We start from the raw sequence: 25,980 nt of genomic DNA, 5'->3' as shown, positions 1-25,980 counted from the left end.
AATGTTAAGTTTTTACCTATTCTTTTTTCAGTTCCCTGATTCAACACTTGAGACATTTGGATTCTATTGCATCTTTTCCATCATCAAAAAGTTACTTGTACTCAGTTCTCTGTGTTGCTGTACAGTTTTGGTCCAATGTACAAATTTCATTATAGCTTTGTTTTAAACAAAGTTATTTGGGAACTTATAGGTGTTTTTCTTTCTGTGCTCTGCTTGGGACTGGTTTGGAAATGCTGTCTGGTTTCAGGTGGTGCATGACTGTATCTTCCAAAGTTGCCCCCTCTGGACAGCTGGTGTGAAGCTATGCACAGGCTAAAGTTAAGCCTTTAAAACTGTGTTCATGTGAGGACTTCTTATTTGCCTCTTGCAACTAATACAATCACAGCTTAACTGCAGGCTGCATCAAGCAAGAGCTGATAAGGGGCTGAATTCTTCTGGGAAGGAATCCAGTTGTACACCTTTACACTATGGTTTTGCCTACTGTGAGTACTGCTCTTGCTGAGGTGGCCTAAGAGAGAGGATTTAAAGTACTAGTGTCCATGTACAGGCTGATTTGCCTATATACTTTGGTTGTGATCCTTCCCTTGACTTTGTAAATACTTATTCCTGGTTTATTTTTATGTTCTGCCAAGCTCTATTTCTGGAATTCCTTCCATTAAGCTAGCATTAGTGTCTGAATGCTCAGTAATATTAATCACTTTGAAAAATGATGTGGAGAGAACTGGTATTGAAGTGTAGTTGTCATCCACAAGTTCTGGACATGCCATTGTGCCTTCCCAACCGTAAAGTGCGTTCCTGTTGTGTTGCTTGGCGAAACATGTTAGAGCTGCTCAACTCTCTCATGACTTCTTTATCTCTCATACAGCCTACATCATCCCAGGATGTCCATCAGGTGTTCTTGCCCCCAGGTTATCAACTCCTTAGATGAGTTAAGAGTTTACAGACATCTCTAATGTATGTTTAATTGTCCTTGTTTAGAAAGGTTGCTCTCACAGTGTTTCTGCCTTCAAAGGAGAGTGGCTGGATGGGGTTTAAATTGCTGTCTGGCCTGCTGAGCATTCCCAGTCCTTCATTCATGTATGGTTTTTCTGTTGTATTCCCTGATTTCGGTATCAGTGTTGTAGTACTCTTAATTGTCAAAGCCAAGATGTTAAGCATCTGGAATATGTAGCAACTATGCTTTTGGTAATTATTTAAAGTAACTTAAAAGATCAAGGTTTGTACAGTTCTGATTTCTGTTAACGTGTTGATACAAGTGTCCTTTATTCCTTATGTATTTGTGCTTTCCAGTTGTTGGGATGCAGCACCCTTGAACTCAGTTTGACGAGGCCTCTGTCCTCGTCTCCTTCAGTTCATTCATTCTGAAATAATAGAGTTTTTTCCTCTACACTGAAACTTCAGTAAAACCTATGACTACAGGATGACTTCTTCCAACTGACATTAGCTTAGCTTTTACTTGGAATATTCTTTACTGTTATGCCACTGTCTGCCACAGAGTTGCCCATAAAGTTCCAGCCAGTTCCAGCAGGACTTGTGGATGCAAAACTGTAGGGTAAACTTTTGGTAGAGTGTTATGGCAGCCTGATGCAGTTAAGCTGGTTTCATTTTAATCCCCTATTTTCAGGGGGTTTCAGTTTAGCCAAAATCCCTTACTCAAAGCTGAAATGTGGCACATTTGTTCTCCACTGGGAAGTATGCTTCTGTTTAATAATATTTTTATGAGATTGTATTTATGGAAGTGGAAAGAAAAATGTCATGAAGCTAGTTTTGTTGCACTTTTCTAAGGCTTTTGTATTTTGCATAGATTTCCAGAATATGAACAAGGTGTTTGGAGAAGTTAAAGCTTAAAACCTACTTTGCCCCAGTATAGCTATGTATTACAGGCATTTTGATTCTAGTGATATGTGTATTATTTTAATTGCATGTAACTAGTGTATTTATATGGTAGTTAGGAAGCCCAGTGGACATTTCCTGCTGCAGAGGAGCCATTGGCAGTCCCGGTTCCACAGTTCATGAACTGACCTGGTTTGACAGTAGACTGCATTTGCAATAATGGAATAGTCATTTTTGTTTCTGGACTGTGTTTCAACAGCTGGGGAGAAAGAAGCTGCTCTTTTTTTGTCCCATTGTTGAAAGTTCTCTGGAGGCTTTTACTGGTTTCCAATTATTGCATATGTTCCATTAGGATGATTACTTGGGAATCAGCTCAGTAAAGAGGGCACAAGTACATGTAACATACTGAAGTAATTAATCCTTGTAACTTACAACATTTCAGTTTGTCAGAAACTTTTCTTTTTCTGTGTATTGCAAGGTCAATTTTACTATTTTTAAGCAGCACTTTTAAACATATCTGAAGGGTTATTTTGAACAGAAATGTTTTTCCTGCATTTTATCTAATGGCAAGCAAGTATAACACTACTAAACAAAGCATAGACTAATTAGCCTCCAGACTGTAAGTTCACTTTAGGTCAGTAATGATCAAGAGTTGTTCTATGTATATGAAATAAATCGGTGATCCCATTTAATGTTGGACAGCTCTCCAGATCAAAGACAGAAGGGCATTAATAGGTACCCTCCAACCCTTGGGTGAGGGTCCTTTCAGTTCAGGTGTGAGGCAGAATTAGCAGAACAGTGTGATTAATTTGGACTTCATGAAAGAACAGAATTTTATTGATATCTCACTCTAACTTCACATCAGTATGTTGGATAAGGACTAAGGACTAACCTTCTTTGAGATGACACTGCAGCCAGCAATAATATCTCAAATAGCTAATTTAAAGCTCATTTTCAGTGGCTTTTAAAGGTGATGTAGAACACAGTGAATCTTAAAAGCTCTTCTCATCCATCCAGCTTTCCTGATTTGTATTGGCTTTATAGTCCCTTGAAACACAACTCTAGACTTACCTAACAGTACATGTATGGGTTTAGTAATTCTTGTTCTAGACAACAAGCGCTTTTTTCCAGAGCCCTTTCAAATGTTTTACACACACACATTGGCATATATGGACATTTTACATCTATAGAGAGGTTTTGCATAGATAGATATATCTATCTACATACATGTATACATGTTATACATGTAGGTACATCTACAGGTTCTTAATAAAATTGAACATGTTTCAAGAAGTGCTTGCGTCTTGAATACTTAGGGTGGTGTATTAGTGTGTATATATAAAAAGGAGAAAAAAACCAACATTTTGTTTGCTTCTAGTTAGAGCTGAGAAATACAGGTCTGAGGAAAATTTGGTAGTATGTTCAAACTGTATTTCACCCTGCTTCTGGTTTGAAAGGCACAAGATGTTCATCATTGGAACTTAAAAGGTCAACAAGCATATTTTAAGCTAAACCTTTTGGAGGACCTAATATGCTTTTAGTTTGCAAGGACCACTAAAGATCTGGGCATTTACTTTCTCCATAATGTATTCTGTATAAGTATTTAGTATGTATGCCTTCAATTTGCCAATGTTGCCATGTTCTCTTCTTAATTATTCATGAAATAAAGATTGCAAATAGCAAAATGTGTGTTCATGTTTTCTTGAGTGGAGCTGCTACAAAAGGGAATATTTTAAGACTGTTTCTAACACTGTATTTTTTCAAGAGTAAATGTTACAGGAAGTAGTTTGTGGAGGTTTATACACTATGGATGAGAAGTGCATGTGAATGATTCGTATGCCTATAACATCATGGGGTTTGGAAGTCATGTCTCTCTTGGTATACCAGCATACTCTACAGTATCTGCTCCCAAAGGGTTTTAAATGATAAGCTGGTGAATACCCTACATAAGAGGTAAATACTTAAGGCATCTACATAGCCAGTGTTGACCTAGTCTTGAACATGAGTAGCAGAGAAAGGAAATGCAGAGAATATGTTCTATTTAGGCAACTTGTGTAATGCATTACAAGATTAGAATTAATGTTACTTAACCCAGCCCACATAAAGCAGTGCATGTGTGTGTGCTCGTGCCCTCCCTCTCTAAAGCAGTCGGGCTGGGGAGGAATTGGGGACTTAATCCCTAGAACAGTTCAAAGTCTGATGCCTAAAAATAAAACTTCCAGGTGAAAATAAAGACTCGAACACCTCAAACCTTGTTTGGTCTCCAGCATCCTCGATGGTAACTGTTTTCAAATCCTGATTTAGAGCTTCAATTTCAAGTGCTCCGGAATAAATTGGGTCCAGAGCTTTGGAATGAGCTATTTATTGCAAATGTTCTGAAATGGACTGACTTTTTGTTTAGCTTGAGTGGTGATTTATGACTGTTCAGCAATCTTTGTCCAAACAATGTTATTCTGCAAGAAAGCATCTCCTTTCCTGAGGTGAAATATTCTCCCTGAATTTGAGAGGGTTAGGAAAACTCTTCCTTTAGTTCTCAAAATGGATTATATCCTGGTTTTAAGTATGGATCATCAGTTTTCATAATTGCTGGGGGGGGGTGTGGGGTGTGTGTTAAATGTTTTAAAAGGGTAGTGTAGTAAACTCATGTCAGAAAATAGATGTTTTTCTTTTCTGTAGCAAGTGCATGACAGCATTGTAGAAGTGACCTGTACACTTGCAGCTGGCAGTCTGAAGGTCAAGACAACAGCAGTGAGCCGGACACAGGCCAGGCCTGAGGTATGCTAAACGAGTAGTGTCTGCACAGACTGTAGAATCACAACTCTTCTTTCCCATATCCACTGAGATAATGCTCCCTAACCAAAGTTGGGTTGGTTTTTTTTCGTGCATTGTCTTCCAAGCTCCATAAGTGTATTGAACATAATGAAATTGGTTAAATAACTTTTGAATGTCTTACTAAAATGAAAATCTGCAGCTATAGGGAATAGGAAAATAAAAACCTCTGAAGCAACAGCAATATAACATTCATTGTGTTAAACAGAAGCTTATATTTGTTGTTTTGCAGTTAAATGAGGTATAAGAACTAGGTTAGCATTACAGAACTTTCAGCTAAACAAAGGGTTTCACAGTTGGTTTGATCAATGGGAGAGACTTGGATTGTATCATCTGTGTTGCCAAAGGCTCTTTGTAGTTCCACAATTTGCATAGACAGGAGGGGCTGAGGAAGATGTAAGTTCTTTCCACACAAAATTCTTTTATAACAGAGACATTAACTTATCATTAAAAATGAACTCTCTTCTCCAGATGGGAAGTTATTAACAGCCAGCACCTACTGTTGAATTTGCTCAAAAAGTAGGGATTATATTGTGGAAAGCTCCAGTACCTTCCATATGAATTACTGCTTGATGCTGCAACCATTACCTGGAATGGAGAAGTTTCTTGTTAATGTCTGTCATTGGCAGCTCATGATTAGAAGAGTATTTACGTCTAATTAAATGTTTGTTGGTTTTTGTATTAGGTTGATTTCTGTTAGAAAAATTGCTTTGAAACTTCTCCCATGCAGGAATATGTTTAGAAACAAATTTGTCTCCGAATTTTAAGAAAAGTAGATAAGGAGTGATGCCATCAATCCTAATCCAAGTTAAGGTTTTTATTAGCCTTTATGCCTGCCATTGCCTTCTGTATCACCATGGTTTCACTGAACTCTGTGGAACTGAATTTCTATATATGAAATGCCATGTTGGAAAAATATGATGTCAACTTTTCTTACATGTTCTTTGCCCTTCAGGATTTTCAGCTCTTTGGAACCTCTTTAATAGCATTATGAAAACGGGGTTCAACACAACGGTGTCTTATCACAGTATTTTTACTGCTAGACATTTGCATTGATTCTGTCATGTGAAGGAATATTTGTGCTTCTCTCCAGTGCTGTTCATAGCTCACTCTCTTGTTTATGCTTCCTTTTCTTAGGCAATTTTAGGCTCTTTCCTCACACCGGAAGCCTAAAAGTTAGCTCTTAAAAATGAAAGAAACTTGAGAAGGAGACATAACAGTCTGGAGAGAGCTTCACAGGGCTGCGGACTCTATCATGGGTTTCATAAATAAATGTCCCCCAGAGCACCAAAATGCCAGTGTGTTGAGTTAATTAACACTGTGTGTCTCTGGGTGCCTGCATTCAGAGTCCATCAGTTGCAGTGGAGTAAAGCTCATGGTGAAGTCTGTGGTGCTCATAACCAGAACTATCTTGTGAAAAAATCACAGCTTTGGAGAATGTTTGGTCTTTGCAAAAAATCTTTCTTCAAAATGGCTAATCTAACAAAATAATATAGCTGGGCTATTGTCCCAGTAGAGAAGAAACGTGAAGGGATGTCATTAACTTACACAGGCATTGGAACAAGATACTGAAACACTAATTTAACTTCATAAACCTACGAAGTTCCACCATTTTGCACCATTTCCAAGACTCACTATTGCCTAGCAGGAACAGGGCCAGTCGCTACTTTTTCATCTCCAATTTCTGTTGTGGCAGAGCTTGGTTATACACAATGTGTATTTTGACAAGTTACATAAGGGTTGCCCTTTCATTGCTCCTTAGAATAAAATGAGAATAGTGTTAAGTGAAGAAGAATCATCTGACTTCCTCTGCTGGGCCTTGCAACTCCAACAGTTCATTTATTGTATAAAGGTAACTTATATATATAATAGCTGTTGCTCTGCAGCTCCCACATGATGATTCATGCTACCAGTTTTTCTGCTATTAATAGTCTACAGAGAATGCTTAAATTTAGATTGAACTCCATCTCCTATTCTGTCATGCTGAATAGTGTTTAGAGGAATGAATCCACAGTCTGTTTGGACAGTGCCTTTTAGAGAACAGTCCAACCCTTAACATTAAATTACTGAAGATCCTCTTTTTGTTCCTGACCTAAGTGCAAATGGCAGGATTTAAACAGCGTTGGAGATGGGGTTCACGTTTCCCTTTGAGCACAAATCTTGCTTTGACTTTAGCTTGTTTTCCTTAAGCCTAGGTAAAAGCTGAACTCCTCCTATGCTGGAATTGAGTGGTTTGTGAGGAGGCTTTGCTCTCTGACACCAGGTAGTGTCCTTCATTAAGTTGTTAGCAACGGGCATTTCCAGCAGAATTTTGCATGTGTGATTTGGTTAAAGGACATTCTCTTCACAAAATCTAGCTGCTGCCTTTTCTTTTTGTTTTCCAATGTTGATTTTAAAATTACTAACATTTATTGTTGACCAATGTGAGCAAAAATAATTGCTTATGTATACACACATAAGGATTTTTTTATTTAGGTATATCTGTCATGTTGAAGAATTTGCTAGTGTTTCCAAAAGACCTCAAGTAACCCTGCCTCCATCCCTTCTCTTAGACTAACACAAGTGCCCTTCACTGCTTTTAAGGAGATGCAAGACAGTGTTTGTGGGAATGGGATTACGTACAAATTGGAATACATCATTTTAAGTGTCCTGTTGAACAACACTGCGTATGTGTGCTAATGCAGTAGTCAGTTTGATGATGCTTTGCAAACTACGCATCCCTTAAATGTAATTTTGCATATATCAGATGATTCGGTTTGGTTAGAAAGAAAAGCTTCACCAGAGAGAAGAGCTCCAAAACTGACAGAAAGTAATCTCTTTCTTAGACAGAAATAATTTCTCTATTTAAAAAAGCAATAATTGTTCTGTATTCTGTTTTAGACAAACTGATGATCATCTTCAGCCCTTCACAGTAAGCCCCAATACACAGGTATGACTTTCCTGGTGCTTACCAGAGTGGCAGGCTGATTTTGGCTGTAGTCATTGCAGGAGTCTGCTTTGTGTTTACAGTGGCATCACTGATGCGCCCAAGCAGACTGTCACTCACAGAGTATCGGCAAAGAGAGGGGTGAGTTTCATGACAGGTCTCAAGTGTGAAGTTTCTATTTACTTTGCTCTCATCTTTTTGAAGGAAGCATTTCACAGTTTATTCTAGGGAGTCTTCTAGAGTTTACTACTTGAGCTCAGTTGCTAAGTCTGAGAAGTGCAAATAATCTTGTATCACTGCTTTTCAGCTGCCCAGTACTCAGGAGTTTGGCGTGTTCAATTAGGATGCAGTGTACAGTATGCTACTGCAACTCCACTTTTCAGGAGTGAAAAAGCCCTTCTTGGCTGTACACAGGAGAATCAGAAACTTAATTTCTTTCCTTGCAGTCCTGAACTTCTTTCAGCTCGCAACCCAAGCCACCTCGGAGCATGTGGCAGTACCTTCCCCGTGGCTGCTGGAGGCTCTTTAGTTTCCAGGTAGTTTCAGCCTACTTGTTCATGTAGTCCCTTGTCCAAGCGTATATGGCCACAGCAATCACAGTAATGCTGTTTTTTCCTTCATGAGTGACTAAGGAGGGAAAGGAAGTTAGCACTCTCTTGTACTGCTATCCCTTCATATATTATAAAAACAAAGTAAAAATGTAAGATTATTGTACTCCTTAGGGCCAAATTACTGTAGGTATTGGCCACTGGTAAGGGAGAGCATAAGTAGAAACCTCTACAAGTAAGAACAATACACGTTGAATGCGTACCAGAAGAAATATCTGAAAAACAGTGCAGTTCTGATACTTAGCAGGGATAATAACATAAAAATAATAAAACCCAATTAATTTCTTAATTCAAATGAAAGGCAACAGATGTGTTCAGATCACAGTGTAGTAATCAAGGCTATCCTATCCTGCTAAATAGGACATAAAGCTGCAGCTGCTCATTATAAACACATTTACTTGTGCAGAAGTGAGAAATGAGCATGGAAAAGTAACAGAGGATCTCAGTTGCTCTGAGGTGTTGATACTGATATTTAACATATTGAAACACTGCAGGCTTCCCAGCTGCACAGAGAAAATCAGTAGGTGACAGTGGCGACCTGATACGCCATCCAAGCTGGAATGGCCACTGAGGGAAGGAACCAGTGGCTTTGGTTCCTTCCAAAAGGAAGGTAATAGGCTTTGGTAGTTGTGTCAGAATGCTTTAATGGAATAAAAGAAAAATAACTTCTAAGAAACATTAGAGGCTTGTCAGGGTGCCATTATCAGCCAGCCCTGTGAAAGCACTCGCATATTTGCTTTGGATCTTGTATGACTTGATGATCTAAAAGAAAATCTACATGATCTACATCAAATCTTAAAACTGATCAGCTGCAAAAATCAAAAAAGAGTTATAAGTGGGAGAAGAAACATAATGAAGCATTTATGGAGTCCTTCAAAGATAAGTTGATCAACATCTGTGGCTCAGGAAACCTGTGAGATGATGTGCTGAGGATGGGATGGTTGGAAGAAAACAGCCTGACAGCTTAATAAAGGGAGCTGACTGCAGCAACTTTGATTTTAATGTATTCAGGAGGAAAATCAGATTTAGAAACTGCATCCCTGCTCCTTGAAAGTATTTTGATTCCCAGCTTTCAATGATTTCAGTGGGAGAGAGTCATTTGGATGACTTTGAGGATCTGGGCCAGAGATGTGAGGCAACCTCTACCATATAGGAAACACTACCCTGGGAAGGAGCAGTGCTGAATAGGAGCAGCAAATTCTGGCAAACAGGTAATCGCTACAGCATGGCACTTCCCCATCTAGTTCAAATACAATTGCACAGCATAAAATTTCATGGAGCGTAATTGAGGAGTGGTAAAATACTGCCTCTTGTAATGGTCTCAGTTTTGCCATGTACATGAGCAGTGCCCAGTTCTAGGGTCAGAGTTTCTCAAAAAGCCCTAGCAACTTCATGTGGGCAGGCAGCATTTCTAAATTCACCATTATTGGAGCATGTTTTGATGAGGTTCCTGAATGTCTCGTAGTCACCCACTTCTCTTTTTTTCTTGACTTGGCTAGTCAATATATGTTGTTCTTAAAATCTTTATGTATTACTGTGTGGGAGATCACTCCAGCTTTTTCTGTAACTTCTGGGAAAAATCACTTTTTTCCTCCCTGGAGGATTCCCATTGTGTGTGGAGCAGTGCTCTGGCTTCCACTCTAACTCGGAGCTGCGTGGAAAGGCAGCCTGTGTGCCACCCATCTGGGGTAAGAGGGGAGCCCAGCACAGCACAGGGGTTGGGTGCTAGGTTGTTAATCTTAGGGGTTCATAGTTTTTGAGGGTGTTGTGAAGTGGTTGGTTCCAGTTCTGCTGCTGTGGGTCAAAGTGTGGCAGATGTGGCATGAGCCATCTCTGGAGTTGGGAATCCCAAAATAACTTCAGTTGCATGGCACAAGCCTCCAAGCTGTAGCAGTCCCCTGCAGAGAAGGGCCTGGGCTGCCTGACATTGCAATGAATCGGGTTTTTCATAGGCTGGGATTTGCCATGGGGTTGGTGGGAAGTGTGGAGTTGTGCTGATGTTTTTTCCTGTTTGTAACATCCAACCAATAGGAATTTGTAGATAAATGACTTGCTAAGATGTAAAGTTGAAAAATAGAAATAATAAAAACCTTAGAAGAGATCCACAAAGAGCAGCGGGTTCAGATTCTTGAGAGGTTCTCTCCCCGCTTCAGAATTGCTGTGTGATGAGTCATGGCTGTTCCCCAAGTCTGCTCATGCAGAGTAGCAGGCAATGGCTGGGGACAGGCACAGCCCCGAGGGGCAGGGGCAGGAAACACTGTGTGCACGCTGGTGGGACCTACTCGATGGGAGATGGGAAACCTGTGTAAAAGATTTCATATCTTTACTGAGAACTCTTAAACACTTCCAGAGTAATAGTAAATAGTAATGCACAGGGTTTCCTTTCCATTAGTAGTAAAGGACAGTTAAGCAGAGAAGGGAAGGAAGTGCAAGTTTCTCTGCTTGTGCAGTCTTTCCAGATACCTCTGCGTTGCACTGCCCTGTGCCACTTGGTATAGCTGTGGGCTTAAACTCACTGGGTGGGTTTTCAAGCCTGGAAAGAAGTAGATGTTCGGTAGAATGTACGGGGAAAGCCCTCCTCTCCTTGTTCTCCTCTCCTTGCCTCCTTTCATTGTATGCAGATCAAGCCCGTTTCTGACCCTTGCAGGTCCCTGAAGACAAGAGCTGGACTTCTTGAAATAAGTGGCAATCTCCTTCAGCCCCTTCTCGAGATGCTGCTCCGGGCTGTCCCCGTCGGTGCGGAGCCTCCCGGTGCCCGGTTACCGCCAGGTAAAGCTGCGGGGCTGCCGGGCGCCGCTCGCTCCGCTGTGGGGAGCCGCTCTGCGGCGGCGGGACCTGCCGGGGCTGGGGCGGGGGCTGGGACCGGGACCGGGGCAGAGACAGAGGGGCTGGGGCAGGGGCAGGGGCCGGGCCCGTCCCCGCCGCCTCTCCCGCTCGGCGCCGCCCGCGCCGCCCTCCAGGGGGAGTCGGTGCTGCCGGCTCCGCGCCGCCGGGGCTGCCGCGTCCTGCGGCGGAGGGCGCCGCAGGGCGGGAGCGGGGCCGGGGCAGCGCCCGGCGGGCCGGCACCGCCACACGCGTCTCGGGCGCGGCCGGAGCGGCGCGGAGGGGAGCGGCGCCCCGAGGGCAGGTGGGTGATGCCGGCATCGCCGCGGTGAGGGGGGCGGGTGCCCGCTGTGCGAGCTCCCAGGGCGCAGCGGGACCACGCGGCTGGGGCGGGCTGCGGGACTCGCCCCGCTGCCTCCCCCCGGTCCGCGCGGTGCGGGCGGCCCCAGCACGAGCATCCCGAGCACGGCGGGCAGCGGTCCCGGCAGTCGCCGCGGGCGGCTTCAACTTCCCTCGCGTCCCCCGCCGTGTCCCCGGCCCCGCTCCTGCCTCCCCCGCGACTTTTCAAAGTGGCCGCCGTTGCCCTCTCGGTGCTGCCGAATCCCCCGCCCGGGACGGCGGCGAGGTTTCCTTGCCACCGCTTCACCCTGCCCGGCTCGGATGGTTTTTGCGCCGTGGAGCCGGTGCAACCAACTGTCAGTCCCTCGACACACCCCCGCGCTCCGGGATGTTTCCTCCTCGGATCTTCCTTCAGATATCAATGCTGGACTTTGCCCCCCTGCGCCCAGCCCTCCTTCTGCCCCTTCAGCTGATATTTGTGCTTGTGCTTAATCATAAAATAGTGATTCTACAGGAGCACCTTGCATCCTGTAAACTTCTCCATCGTGTTTAACGAAGGAGATCATGCACTTGGCAATCACGCTAAGGGGAAAAGGGCAGGGACTGAATAAATGGCGTTAAACCTGCACGCACACTTATCCCTTCCTTGTCCTCATCCCACCTCATCTGTGTCAAGCGACTGAAACAGTTTTTAGCGATATCTTTCTGCCGCCCTCTGAGCCTTGGGACCCAGCAGGTATGTTAGTGGAGCTGCCACACACAGAGGGGCCTCATACCTCTGTACTGGGGGTGAGAAGGCAGATGAAGGGGAACAGGCTGCAGGGTGCTGGTTGTTTCCAGAGCTGTTGGGAGGATGTGTGAGGTGGCTTTCTGCTCTGACAGACAGAACTCAGGGTGTCCTGCCCTCACCAAGGTGCAGGAGCCCATCCTGGAGCAGTGCATTAGGCAGCAGGTATGTTCTGCTGTGTTTGGTACGTTCTGTGTTCAGCTGGTGTGTTCTGGGCTGGTATGTGGTACCTTCGCAGGGAATGCTCCTGGGGGGAGAATTTTCTGCATGTTTGTTTGTGTGGTCTAAATGTCACTCAGAAGTTGCTTTAATGCTCTTTTATGCCCCAGTGCAGTATGAGCTTGGGGTGGGTTTTGAGCGCAGAGGTATTGCAGACTTTGCTAGATCTTGAAAGTCATAAAGGTGATCAAGCACCCTCTTCAAAACTGCCTTGGGCAGAGGGCCCAGGGCCCACTGAAGAGGCTCTGTTAGCTTAGGGTTAACTTAAAGAGCAACATGACTCACATAGTAAATAGCAGTTAATAGAATTGCCCTAACTACTTAAAATTATTTTCCTAAGCAGATGGTCAGCTATTAGATAAATTGTTGGATGTATTTAAGGTTTCTTATGAGGCTCATGAGTCTCAGACCTGTGTAACTCAAGAGCTGTAGCAACTGATGAATTCATTCTTCCGCAGGGGAGAAAGAAAGCATGGGCAGGTCCTGTGCTTAGAGACACCTCAGAACATACTGCCCAAGTGAAATACAAAAGGATTAGATAGAGTGAGCAATGGGGATGTGAGAAATATTTCAATTTAATTAGATCTGTGGAAGAAATACCTTATTTCGAATTGCAATTAAAAAGTCAATACAAATGCAATCACATATCACCAAAATACTGTGGAAATGATATCCCATCTAATGTGGCAAATGGATTTAATCCCAACTTAACCAGGAAAGCTATGAGCCATCGAATTTGTAGAGAAAACACATGGGTACAAACTGCAAACGTGTGTGTGTACATAAAATAAAAACGACCTGTTCCTGGGTGTGAAAAACTAAAAAAGGCAAGCAGGTCCATTTTAATGCTGCTCATGGGTAAGGCTGGAATTCACACACACAGGTCATCTGTCTCACTTTCATATGTATTTTTATACATAAAAACCAGACTCAGCATCTGCCTGTGCCGGGTCAGGAGATGTCAGCCCAGTGATGATGATGTTTGTCCTTCTGTGAGTGGGTACAAAAGGCACTAAAGATCTGAGCTGAGAAGCCTCCTGCCAGGTCTCCTCTGTTTGCATTTCTGTTTTTGCTGATATTTTAATAGGATGTTTCCATAAGGGCTGCTGGCACTATTGAGTTTGGATGTAATCAACTTTTGAAAGCTATTCATCTTTTCTGTTTAATCTTCAATGATAGATTTTATGTACAGCTGTGTGGTTAAGCCCTCTTAAGAACTACTGGGAAAAGCTCAGTACAGCAAGAGGTTTGGAGGGACTGTTCTGAATTTTCACCCTTCCTTTTAGTTGTGTTTCTCTGAAGGGTCCTGGAAGGCTGGCTGGGTCCATCCCCTTCGGTCTTGAGCCTGGCAGCTTTTCCCTCTGGTGTGGGGGGAAACCTCCTCCTTTACCACTTCTGCCTGGGTGCCTGATGGCTGTACAATTTCTCATCTGTACAGGATGCTTAAGGCTTCACGATTTTCCACCAAGGCACTTATTTTCACTATGCTTCAGCTCTTTGCTTTGGTTTGACATTTCCACCCACATTTTACACGTGAGATGGGACGAGGCATAATGTGGTGAAGCTTTCTCTAAGAGTTCTGTGCATCTGTGAGCGAGGTGTTTTCCATCCAAAGGCTGGTATCAGCATTATCAGCATCTCTGTTGGTGTCCTGCAAAGCTTGTTTTCAGCTTGAACAGATTTCAGCTCTTCTTGTTCATTCTCTCCATCTGATCTGGATGGTGAATAACTGTCCAGGTCATTCTTTATTGTGTGCTTTCCATCTGAAAATGGAGGGGGGATATTAAAACTTTCTTCTTTGTTGAATTTGAAATTAAAAACCAAGAGATCTTGAGCTATGTGTCAGTGAATCAGGGAGGACTCTCACGAGTCAGTGGAGAGTTACTCCCTTTCACTAGGGTCTGGTATTTAGGACCAGAAGTCTTGGTTGCCTCATGGGTCATGTGCAGGTTTGTATCAGTGCACCTCAGCAGCCTTGATGTAGCTACTTGACCACAACAGCACCAGTTCCTCACCTCTCTGCTCATTTTAAAAAGGCAGAGAAAGTTGCCTACTTAGTGAGATGCTCATCTAGCTGAATGTTGAGGGTTGGTCTTTTATGGGGAAAGAACTGACAGCATCCTGCTTTGGGAGGGCAAAAGGATCTCAGCAGATTACACAGAAGGTGATTCAACCTCTGAAGGTTTCAGTGGCCTCTACAGAGTTGGGAGGTGCCTCCCCCCTCCCAATGGCTGTATCTGTGTCAGGAATAATTATTGGTTGTATTGCACTTTTTGCTCCTCCTGAAGTAAATCTCTGTTGATCAGAATGGACAGATGGCACATACCACTCTCAGTTACAGAAAATATCCTCAGGAGGTACTTCGAGGTCACCCAACCCATGCCTCTGCCCAAAGGCAAGATCGGCTATGCTTTTGCCATTCCTGACATCTATTTCTCAACCCTGCTCCGAAAGACCTACAGTGGAGACTCCTTTCCTGGTGCGCAGCGAACATCCTGATGTCCAATTTAAACTTCCTTTGCTGTAAGTCACACCTCATCCTAAACACAGTGGGCAGCCCACAGAGAGAGACTCAGCAAAGAGTATTTAGAAGTGCTTCAGCAAATGGAATTATTTGGTAACTGGGTTTCTGAAGGTATGATCTCTGTCTTCAATCTGTGTTCTGTAAGGGGTAAATCACACAAAACATGGCTACCCTGCGCCTGGTGTGGCTGGAGATCAGCAGTAGCATGGGAGGGATGGGGTAGATAGGCTGGGCTACAGCTCCTTATGATGCTTCAACAGTAAAGTTAGAATCAAGTCATTTGGATAAACACACAGCGATGAGGTCAGGAAAAGAGCTGAAGAGCCACTAAGTGCTTAGGAGAATTCAGAGAGAAGCCAAATGCAACAAATGGCTTCTGTAAAACTTGCATTTGAGGGCAATCACTGCTGTCAGGTGAAAGTGTTAACAGTGCTGCAGCTTGTGTTTTGAGTGCAAGCGTTGTCCCTTCCTGTTCAGGACGCCTGGGGCTTGATATGGGTGCTATAAACAGACCTCTAGTGCTATGTGAGACATCCCAGTGGGGCTGGCAGAGAATAGGATAGGACCTGAGGGAGATGCATGCCTTTCTAAAGTGACACCAGAGGCTCAGGTGATAGCTTGGAGCACTTTAGACCTCACTATTCACTTACAACATGTAAGCAGCTAACACAAACCTTATCAGTGTATTTTATGACCTGCTCTGGAGAAAGCATTTCATCATCTGGATGAAAGCTTTTCATCCCTGGGCGTGTTGGTTGATTATTGAAACCAAAAATAACCAGGTAGCATAAAATACAGTGTACAATGTATGCAAATGCCATTGTAGAAGATACACTAGAGCAATACAAGAGCCTCTTTGCCCATGAATTAGCAATAAGTCTAATGCCAGGAGGGCCACGCTTGAAATTTTTTGTATGTTTTGGGGCTCTTGATGATGGGTTTGGTTGGTTGGTTGGTTGGGTTTTTTAATTGAATTCTTTTTGAAAGTTACATAATTCAAACCCAAATAAAATAAGTTATTTGTTACAATTGCAAATACAGCGGTGGAAGGCATGGTTTGAAAAGAAATGACAGCTCCAAGATAAATTGTATTTATCTTAGATGATAAGTCAGGGGTTGTGTGCTGTAGGTTTATCACTATCTGACAGGTAAACGCGAAAGATAAAGTCCAGGTGTTACATAGGGATGTGGAAAAACCTGAAACAGGAATAAAGAATACTTTACACAACGTTTTTAGGGAACATTTGCAAACAATGCATCTGGGACAATGGAGAAGTTAGCAGGGAGTGAAACTTCTTCCAAGGGATGATTTGAGCCAGGGACAGGGGGAGGGAAGGGCAGACAGGGGATGAGAGAATCTTCCTGTCCTTCTTCGCTACAAGAGGAAAGGGGGGTTTTCCTGAAGCTTTGGAGACGTGACGAATGACATGCTGGGCTCCTGTCTCTGTGTTGATTAGCATTTGTGATTGCACTCAAATCCAGGCTGGAAGGCACTCAGGCATTCTCAGGAGGCCTCTAGTACTTGCAGATTGGGACTGTTTTATCTTCCGGCTAGCAGAGATACAACATTCTGTCTCCCTGTCCCCTGCCTCTATCCCAGGTGACGCTCACAGGCGCAGTTGTGCTTCCTTGTTCAGCAGCTCTTCAAGGAGGGCATGAGAGGGATGGTTCGCTGGTGGAGCCATTGGAAGCTGAGCTGAAGCTGAGCCAGCATCAGCTGGGGGTCACGTCTGCGTATCTCCCTGGGCAGAGTCCCTGGTGCGTTTGAGTGAGTAATACTGTCGAACAGAGGGAAGTGCAATTTAGTCTCATTCTGCTCTTTTAATGCATCCCTCTGGGAGTGGTGAGGTCTGCACTCATTTCCCTATTAGAAGTTTCTTTCCTCATTTAGTATTCAGACCTCAGAGTCTCTTCCATTTTTCTCCTGGTTTTGCTTCTTTGGAACTATTTTGGTTTTAGACTGTTGTGTTCTCCTCTTAACTTCTTGTCTTCCCCCCCCCCCCCCCCCCCCGTTTTTTTTCTTACTGGGGAGCATAAGTGTTTCTGCTCCCTTTGCATGTGCTGTAATGTTGGCCTGTTATGTACATCCCCCATCTTGTACTGGGAAAGTCCTCTACAAACTGACCTATCATTTTGGTTATTGAGGTTTCCCCATAATAGGATTATTAGATTCTGGTATGAATCAGTTGTTGAGGTTGAGGAATTAAGGGAAGTAGACTATTATACATCATATTCTGTGGTGATAACAACTTTGATACCAGTATAATATTCATATACCTGGGCTCAGACTGGGATTTTCCATAGGAAATATTTCCCAGGATAAAAGACACTCAAGAGCTATGTGGGGGTTTAATACAATCTTCAGAAGAGAGGCACATGATTGAAATTGATTTGAATAATTACAGTTTCCACATACGTCTGATCCACAGATCAGTGCCCAGGTTCAATGGGACAGTGGAAAATAACATCAGACTGACTTGGGCTGGCACCAGCACCATTACAGTTCCTGGAGCATGTGTGGGGAAGCACATTGGCTTTTAAAAAGTTTCTTAAATGTTCTGCAGACCTGGATTTTTGGCCAAAAAAGAAAGTGACCTGTGCTAATGGCTGCCAGTCAGGGATTCCTTAAACTACGCTGATTCCAAACAGTGCTTTCCTCCCAGAAATCAGCCTTCTTTAGCTGCACCTGTTAGAACTGTTTTGTCAAACACCTAGAAAACATCAGTCTTTTGGTTTATGTCATCCTGTGTATTGCTAAATGCTGAGCCAGACTCTGCTTGACCATTATGATTCATTTAGGGCTATAACATGGGTAGACAGAGGATTGCAGTGGATTTGTAGTTACGGGATTCTTTTTCTCCGGTACAAGTGTACGGTGTAAGCTCTTGCAGGATATAGAAAGCTAAGAAGCTGTATTCGTGGGCTGAAGTGCTGAATGAGGATTCACTGATGGTTTTTATTGTCTTTCCTACCTGTTCCTGAAAGGAAATCTTCCTTTTCCTCCATGGAGACACAGTACAGCCTAGTTATAAGATTACAGCAGGCAGGAGATGAACACAGTTCACCTGGGAGAAACCATCCGCAAGCCTTGGGGATGTCTGTTGTGGGCACCTCCCTGCCATCCACCTTTGAGTACAACTCTCATGTTTGGACTCAAATGCCACAGTCCCTAAAGAATTTGCCTTGGGAGTCTTTGGGTTATCCTGTTCAGCTAGGTGTGAGGGTCTTCACTGTCATGGATTTGAGGAGTGATTGCAGGGTTTCTTTGCAGCTGGAGCTTTTTACGCTCTCTTACTGTGGAGAAACTGTGAAATATTTTAAGTTTTCATAGGAGAAAAGGGCTGCTTCCCAGGTGTGGTAGAGATGGGTCAATTGCAGCAGGGTACTTGTGGCTGCTCTCCTTGCCTTTCTAGACAAGCACACTAACTCATAAACAGCTAGCAAGTCCAGTAAAACCATTTCTAAAATGATTTATTAATGTCTACTCCAGTGCAGTGGTTTGATGCAGGAGGAAAGAAATGGATGACTAGAAATGTCATTTCGCCAGCAGTTGCATGTTCTCTCCACCCCACAACATCAGTGTCTCTGGCCTGAGCAGCAAGAGGAGGAAGTAGGCAGAGGTAGCAGATTGTTTCTTGTAATTGAATGTGCTTTTACCACAGGACAAGGGCTAAGGAAACGAAGAAAGGATTTTGGTAGAGTCCTCAGAGCACCAGCTAAACACTGAGACCTCGGTATCAGTAAGCAGTGACACCGGAGAGTTCTAAATAAATCAGATTATAACCAAATACTTGGGGGAAAAAAGTCCGTCGTTTTGAGTACCTCTAAGAAAGGCTTGCTCTGGCATGCCTGACTGTTAACAGTGAAAATGCAAGTCGCTTTGCAAGAGCAACAGAAGTATGGTGCAAGTCAGAGACAGCAAAGACAAGGGGGAGGGATAAAATAAAGGCATGTGGCCTCATCAGAGTGTCTTCTCCTTATCCACAGAGGGTGGCAGAGTCCTAAAAATGTCTTGAATAACTTTGAGACTGAGAGAGAAACGGTAACGAGGGATGATGAGGCATGACACAGAGCAAATAGGCATCAGCGACTTAGGGTAAGTGCCTGAAAAAATGGAAGAAGAAAAGTTGCTGGAAACAAGCCAAGAGGGCAGGAAATTAGTTACTGTGGCTTTTGCCTGCTGGGATGAACACCACCAGCATTGTCACTCTGTCTAAATGCCTTTTCACTAGCAGCTGATTGACAAGCTGAGGTGAAATGAGTTGGGTAATAAACTGGTGGACAGGCTGGGGTGCAGGGGGACAGCACACACCCTGGGGCATGGGAGCAAATAGGGTTTCTTGTGTAGCCAAAACTCAGCAGGTATTGCAAGGCCCAGGGAGCACGTGGTCAATCTCTGTGATTGAGCCAGCAGTGAAGAGCCCATATAGAGCAAACAGCAAGCAGTGAGCAGTGTGCAGTGGCAGAGGATTGGTGAGCTTTTGGGGATGTTTGGCTGTGAGGCAGGCTCTGTGCTGCTGCTGCTGTGTCACTGCTTAAACTAAGAGAAGGGAGCAGGGAGAAGTTGAGGAGGAAGGATGTGATGAGCTGGGTTAGCAACCCAATGGAGGCTTGAGTGCTTTTCGTACTGTGGGTGGATATGAGTCAAACCACTTTGGTGGTAATGGGAGCTTCATGGTGAGTCCTCAGTAATAACCCTTCCTCAGAGGGGTCAGCATATGAGCCATGGATGAGCTAATGGAGTGAGACAGCCTTGCTTTGGCTTGGAAGCAGGTAGAATTTACTAATCTCTGTTCAAGTTGCACAGTGCCTTCATCAGGATAGGGAAGGACAGCTTCCAAGGGGAATAATTGTAAGTTACATGTAGAGAGTTGGAAGGAGTTAAGTTCCTTCTGTTGTAGAAGATAGGATGTTGGTTGAGCTGGTACAACAGCACTCCCTGCTCTGGAGTAGGTTGGAGTAGGTTTTATTTCACAGGCAGAGCTTCCACAAATACTACTTGCAACCTGTAAAAGGAAGGTGCTCAGAGGAGTGGAAGCAACGATCACAAAGCCTCATGGAGAGCAAGCCTGTAGTTGGAGAAGGGAAACAGAATTTGGGAACTGGATAAAAATGCAGGAAAACAAACAGATGTACCCAATTCTCAACTGCCTGTCTGGAAACTTCATGCAGAAAGGAGAAGTGAAGTCACATCTGGAGAGAAGTCTGCTCCATTATTTTAAAATGCACCAGAATGGATGCATTAGCAATAGGATAAATATTTTTAGAGTGAATTCTTCCCTTGCCTGTATTCCTCAGTGGATCACCTCTTCTTGGTATCCTATTTCCTCATTTCTCTTATTTTGCTCTTGAAGGAAATGTTCTTTATGTAGAACACAGCTGGCTTTAGCAGGGCTATGGGGAGGCAGAGTTGGCTTTTAAGTTCTTCACTCACACAGGAAGGGAAAACTGGCTCCTCAGAGACATTGTGGATGATATTGGCAGTAGTAACTTGTTTCTGGCCATGGTACATGGTTTTAATTATGCATTTTACACATCTGTCTTATGAAAGCTTATTCAAATGCTCTGTTTTCTATTTTTGGAAATGCCACTGTAGGTAAATCATCATCATCAATCCTAGATACAAATGGCTTCATCAAAAATCCAACATGTTTCTGTGCCTTTTGGAAGTATACCAAGAAGCCTGCTGCCCAGTGAGACTTCAGTGAGCACAGGGGAACCTTCTCCCTTTTGTTTGTTTGATCTGGCTTATTTAACTGCTGGTCATTCAGCCTTACTTAGTTTTGCCCTCCCTGGCTTTCTGGGACCATTAGAACGGGAATAATTACTGTGAGGGGTTTTTTCTTGCTTTGAAACATTTATAATGTTCACTTAGAAAAAGAAATGATGAAACGCGCTCTGCTCTAGTCTTCTCTTCCACTACTGCAATAAAAATTAATCCACTTCTAGCATTTGGAGGGCAGGAAGGCAACATTGAGATACTGGTTTTGAATTGGATATTCCTATTAGCCAGCCCATCTGTGTTACGACCTTTGCTGCTTGTCCAGTGAGGTTTCACTTTCAAGGTATTTTTGTTTTGCAACTTTTATATGGGGTATAAAGAGGAGAGAGACATGGGACAGGCTTGAAGGGTATGGTTTTATTATGCTGTTGTTGCTGTCTCTGCTGCAGCAGTATGGGCGTCTCGGATAATCCCCTAGTCATTAAGGACTTCAGATCAGATATGTTTTGGATAAAGTCTGAAACAATCCTTTGGAAGGGTCAGACTGCCATGTGGAGCCCACAGGTAGTTGTGCAGGACATTGCAGTATCTCTGACTCCAAGGAATGCTGAAGGAAACTGCAAGTGCTCTAGGTACATGAAAACCAAGAGCATGGTATGCTGATAATTTTGCATGCTTTGTTTCACTTGTATCCTTTTGTTAACAAAGAGCAGTCTAGAGGGAAATAGTCTATTATTAATATTTAATTTTCTCCTATTACTGTAAGCAGATGACCTAAAAGATCATTTAGCCAGCAGCCAATAGTAAAGCAAATAGGGGGACCAGAAGTACATCTTAGTTAGAAGGGTGATGCCTCCTCCCTCCTCTCTTTCCTGCCCCACCCAGCCACTTCTCTTCACCCCTGGGTAGGAGGCAGGAGTGAGGATGCTTTCTGACACTTCCAAGCACACTGGCTTTGTGTGAGCAGTCAGGGACACGGGGAAGCCAAACTATGTAGAGTATTCATAAAATACCAAACTTTAGAAAGGAAACCATTGAGCAATGCAGAAAACGACTACTGCAGCCTTCCAGCTGTTTTCCTTGTGTTTTACAGCCCGAGTTGTTTTGCAGGTCTGTGCTGCCTGTGAGCACATTGGCTTATTTATTGTGACTTGATCCCCCAAAGTAATGGGGAGAGACAAGATTTCTTAGAGTCTTTGATTTTAAAGATAGGAAATTCTCTTTGAGCTGAAGGGATTTCAAAGAGAGGATGAAAATTGACAAGCATCTCCCCCTCCAGGCTTTGGAAAGTAGGAAACAAATGATTTAGCAGCACCAGTTTTTCTGCTTATGGCCATATGTAAATTCAGGGGTTTTCCCTGAGGGAGTTAGGTAATCTCTTTGTGGCTGGTACCTGGAAAGGGCCATGTTGTCAAAAGGAGATACTAGATTGTGATCTGTGGAATGAGCCTTGATGAAGATTCCCCAGTGGACTCGTGAGCTGCCTGCTGCCCCTGTCCTGAAGCAGCCAAGGAGAAAACAATCCTCTCTGGATCACAGGGAAGCTGCAGCCTATCACCTATGTGCTCCTTGACTGCACTGGGTGCCCAGAAGGCTGCCGGTACCCTGGAGATTTTGCTAATGTCTGAGAGTAGCTGTCAAACTAAAGTGTCACAGGCATTGTCATTACAACAGCCTGGCACATGGAGCAGAGTATGCAAGAGTGTGGGCGTCCAAACCAGGGTGCCTGATCTCAGCCCGAAGAGGCCGAGAACAGGAAATGAACTTATTTGAGGTGGGTAATTTCCACCAAGCAGTGGCCAAGGGCTTGCTTCAATGCTTTTGGTGCTCAGCAGAGAGAAAAGGCAACACCTCAGTCCAAAGCCAACTGGAGATGGCCGAACAAAAGCTTACTTAGACTCCAGCGGTGAAGTGCTTCATGTGAACGTGCTGTTCAGGTGCTTTACTGAATTTTCAAGGAGAGTTTTTCATCGGGGCTGAAATATGAGAGAGAACAGAATGTTCCAAGTCACTAAAAACGAACGTAGCAACAGCTTTACAGGTTTGTGAGTGGCTAAAAAGGTTTATTTAATAATGGGAGAAAGGTCGAACATAGCCCAGGGTATCAAGAAGGAATTAATCCAATTAACAATATAAAACATGGGCTTAAGAAGAAATACTAATTGTAACTGTCCAGCAGGTTGTGTGATACAGGTTATTTTTCTTAAGTTTCAAGAAGCTTGCAATATTGAGCCCTCGGGGGCCTGGGATGTTAAATATACACTCCCCCAGTGAGTAAAGCAGATTGTTAATTACTTTTGTCTTGTCGGACCTGGTTGCAGTGCCGTTGGGTCTTGCATGAAGTAGATGAATCTAATAATACATGTTGTATTGCCTCTGGATATATGTCTTCTTCTCTAGGTGGTCTGTATTTCATTTCTGTCCCTGTGAATCAGATTTTTAGCCATATAAGCAGAACGTCTGAGCCTGTGCCTGTTCTATAGCAAGTTGCAAATAATTCTACAGTTAGAGTTGTTACCATGTTTTGTGAAAGCTGTTAACAGGCTAACATTGCAAGAGATGAATGAGATGAGATGGGTGAGTTCAGGTTGATTATGGGAACCTCCTGGGTTGTGGCACCTTCTGTAGGTAGCAGGTGAGGTCTCTGATGTGCTGGGGTTCTGTGGCTAATAACTGCTTGTTCTAATGCCAGTGGTTACTGCAGCAGCACTGGCGCTGAAGCAGGCACAAGATGTTGTTGTGTCGTGGCTGGGACACCTGCTCAGCTCCAGTCATTTCTCTTCTGAGATGTGCTGGCTCTGCAGAACTATTTTCCAGCCCTTCTGAGAGCAGAGCATGGAAGGACACGTTGTCCTCTTCTGGACATCCCATCTCACAGATTGCTTCAGAATAAATGGCTAGGGCTTGGTTTGAAGAATCAGGCCATTGTTTGTGAAGGCAAGGGGGGAAACAAAGGGAAGGGCCTAAGCAAATTCAGAGGTAAATTTAAATTTAACATCAGACCATGAAACAAACAGTTGAAGTGTAAGGTTAAAAGCATTGCTGTGTTAAAAAACAGTATGTGATGTGGTCATTGAACTTCAGATTCCAGCGTTGTGCTTTATCAGAATGCACGCAGAGCTTTAGGCAATTCCAGCTTTCTGCTGAACAATTAGTGTGTGGTGGACCTCCACAGCATAGGTTTGTTACTTCCCTCCACGTCCTGTTGGAAAATGGGTTTGAGTTGAGCCACTGAAAGAGTCAGGTTAAACAAAATGCATCTGGGATCAATATGGATTCATAATCCTACCAAAGGAAGCCCTGAAATGGGTAAGAGTGTCCCTGTAATTTCACTGAGATGTATGTGGTATGAATATGAGGTGCAAGAGCAACACAGCAGGACTGCAAGTAAATCCTCTTAGCATCAGGATTAAGGTGACCAGCTCTTAGGTCCTTTCAAGAAATGGTTTGTCCAGTTCTTTTAACTTCATCTCAGTAGCTTGTGGAGGTGTTTGTGGTGGGTTTACTTTACACAGCAGTGGGTTTGGCCCCAGTATGTCACAGTAATTTGTTAATTTTAATTAAGCTTGTTCTGACACTGGAGTTTGGTCATGAGCTTGACCTGCGTGGAAACATGAGCATGTTGGGAAGTGGAGAAGTGTCCACTCCCTGCTCCATTGCTGGACATTACCCTGTTGCTGTCTCTGCTGCCATGATGCCAAGGGACATGGGACTCCTTCCCTTGTTTTGTTCTCCTAACAGCTTTTTCCTGTCTTCTTTTTCCCCTTTTTTTGTGCACACACGTGCACGGAACATTGTTTATTTTTCATCTTGCCCTTTCCTTTTTCTCTCCCTCCAGCTTTTCTTTATTTCTCTCTTACATTAATTCTAATCCACTTCCCTGGAAATCACGCTCATAGGGAGGTTTTCACTATCTCTGCCTTGAAACAAATCTATTGGGATTTATAATGGACATTTTGATGCTTGCAGAGTAGCAGCATATCACTGACACCCCTGAAATTCGGGGAAGTATAAGTAATCTTTAGGAGATCAGTGGAAAACTGGAGGTTTTGCTAAAGGAAGATAGACAATATGGAGGGTTGGCTGGTTTGGGGGTTTTTGTTGGTTTTTTTTTTCTTTGGGAAAGATTAAATAGACAATCTTTATCCTCCTCTTACTAGCCAGATCACAACTCTTCTGTTGATTTCTTCCACACAAACCACACAAAGGACATAAACAAGATTGCTGAAGGTGGAGGAAAGGCTAAGGTTTTGAAGCACACCCAAACCACCAAGAATCATTCATTTTCCTTTCAGATGCAGCATTAGCAATAGAGCTCTAAATCAATGAAAGGTCTAAAATTAGGTTATATTCCTGAGATCAGATGTGAATCACAAGTTAATCATATTTTCTTTTATTATCACTGTCTTTACCCTTTTATTTTCTCCTGACAAATTAGGTTCCTGACTCAAAAACAGAGTGACCTGTGAAGGCATGAAAGCCTGCTGGGTTAGACCACACCAGATCACCTGTGGTTGGGGTCCTGAAAACCTTTTGGTTTGGAGGTTCATGTTGCATCTGAACCTGAGTTTGAGTGATTTATGGGTTAGTCCTGTATCCCTCTCTCCCCCAGCTCTCTGACGTTTCAAGTAGCTGTGGGTTTTTAAATTAATGAGAAAATATTACTGCTAAAGCTTTCTAAATAAGGTTTAGAACCCACTCAGGAAGTGACAGGGTAGGACAGCATATAATTATCTCTTGATTGTGGCACAAAGCTGAGGGAACTGTATTCTCCATTGCTATACTTTAGCTGAAACTGATGAAATTCATCTGTATCTGAAAGCAGAGGGATGAGGTGACCTGCAAGATAAGTGTGTAAGACATGCAAGCATGTAGGTGATGTCTGTCGGTTCCTATGAAATGGCAGCTCTAGAGACTGTGTTTCCTTGAAGCAGCAACAGCTTTAATCCCAGATTTGTGCGCATGATGCTGCAGGAACATGAATGCATACTTGAGAGATGATGTTGGCATTGTGCCTGTGTGTGTTTCTGGGAGAAGTGTATCTTGGTGGGTGTGTTTCTGGCTGGTTGTAGGTGCTGACTTGAATCTGTGGATGCAACAAACACTATGGACAATGCAGGTATAACGAATAAATGGCTTCCTCATAGAATGAAAACTTACTTGAACAAAAATGATGGTATTGCAGGAGGGGAACCTGCAGAGACCCTTGCAGAGAGTGCGTGTGCTCAGCAGGAAAGTCCTCAGAGGTGTCACCATCTGACATACCTCAAACTATTCTCCGTGGCGCTGATCACGTTCCAGTGTCCTTCCTGCATTTGGAGGAGAGATTGGGTATGGCAGCAGAGTGGTGACCACACATGCCAGCAACAT

At 43.5% G+C, this 25,980-nt stretch overlaps 2 protein-coding genes across 4 annotated transcripts in view; both read left to right on the top strand.

Annotated features, from left to right (window-relative positions):
- SPECC1L (sperm antigen with calponin homology and coiled-coil domains 1 like) overlaps positions 1–6,574 on the top strand; it is a 71,767-nt gene extending 65,193 nt beyond the window's left edge. Inside the window, exons 16-17 of the mRNA XM_057411418.1 lie at positions 4,510–4,608; positions 6,425–6,574. Coding sequence (XP_057267401.1) covers positions 4,510–4,608; positions 6,425–6,559 — 234 coding nt within the window. The 3' untranslated portion in view covers positions 6,560–6,574. The remainder of the gene's footprint in view (positions 1–4,509; positions 4,609–6,424) is intronic.
- The window catches only part of ADORA2A (adenosine A2a receptor), a 35,855-nt gene continuing 14,384 nt past the window's right edge, over positions 4,510–25,980 (top strand). Inside the window, exons 1-7 of one of the 3 annotated variants that reach the window (XM_057411420.1) lie at positions 4,560–4,608; positions 6,425–6,514; positions 6,858–6,925; positions 7,543–7,591; positions 7,672–7,729; positions 9,282–9,407; positions 10,844–10,965. The gene's annotated coding sequence lies outside the window, so the exon portion shown is untranslated. Of the gene's footprint in view, positions 4,609–6,424; positions 6,515–6,857; positions 6,926–7,542; positions 7,592–7,671; positions 7,730–9,281; positions 9,408–10,843; positions 10,966–11,229; positions 11,324–25,980 lie in introns of those variants that run through there. The other 2 variants (XM_057411419.1, XM_057411421.1) reach the window with 2 other exon arrangements.

Source organism: Pezoporus wallicus, unplaced genomic scaffold, assembly GCF_028554395.1.
Source record: "Pezoporus wallicus isolate ANWC-B61680 ecotype Strahan unplaced genomic scaffold, APGP_CSIRO_Pwel_v1 contig_6401, whole genome shotgun sequence".
Taxonomy (NCBI): Eukaryota; Metazoa; Chordata; class Aves; order Psittaciformes; family Psittacidae; genus Pezoporus; species Pezoporus wallicus.
Note: the sequence above shows the minus strand (reverse complement) of the source record. Positions and strands in the feature narration are given on the sequence as shown.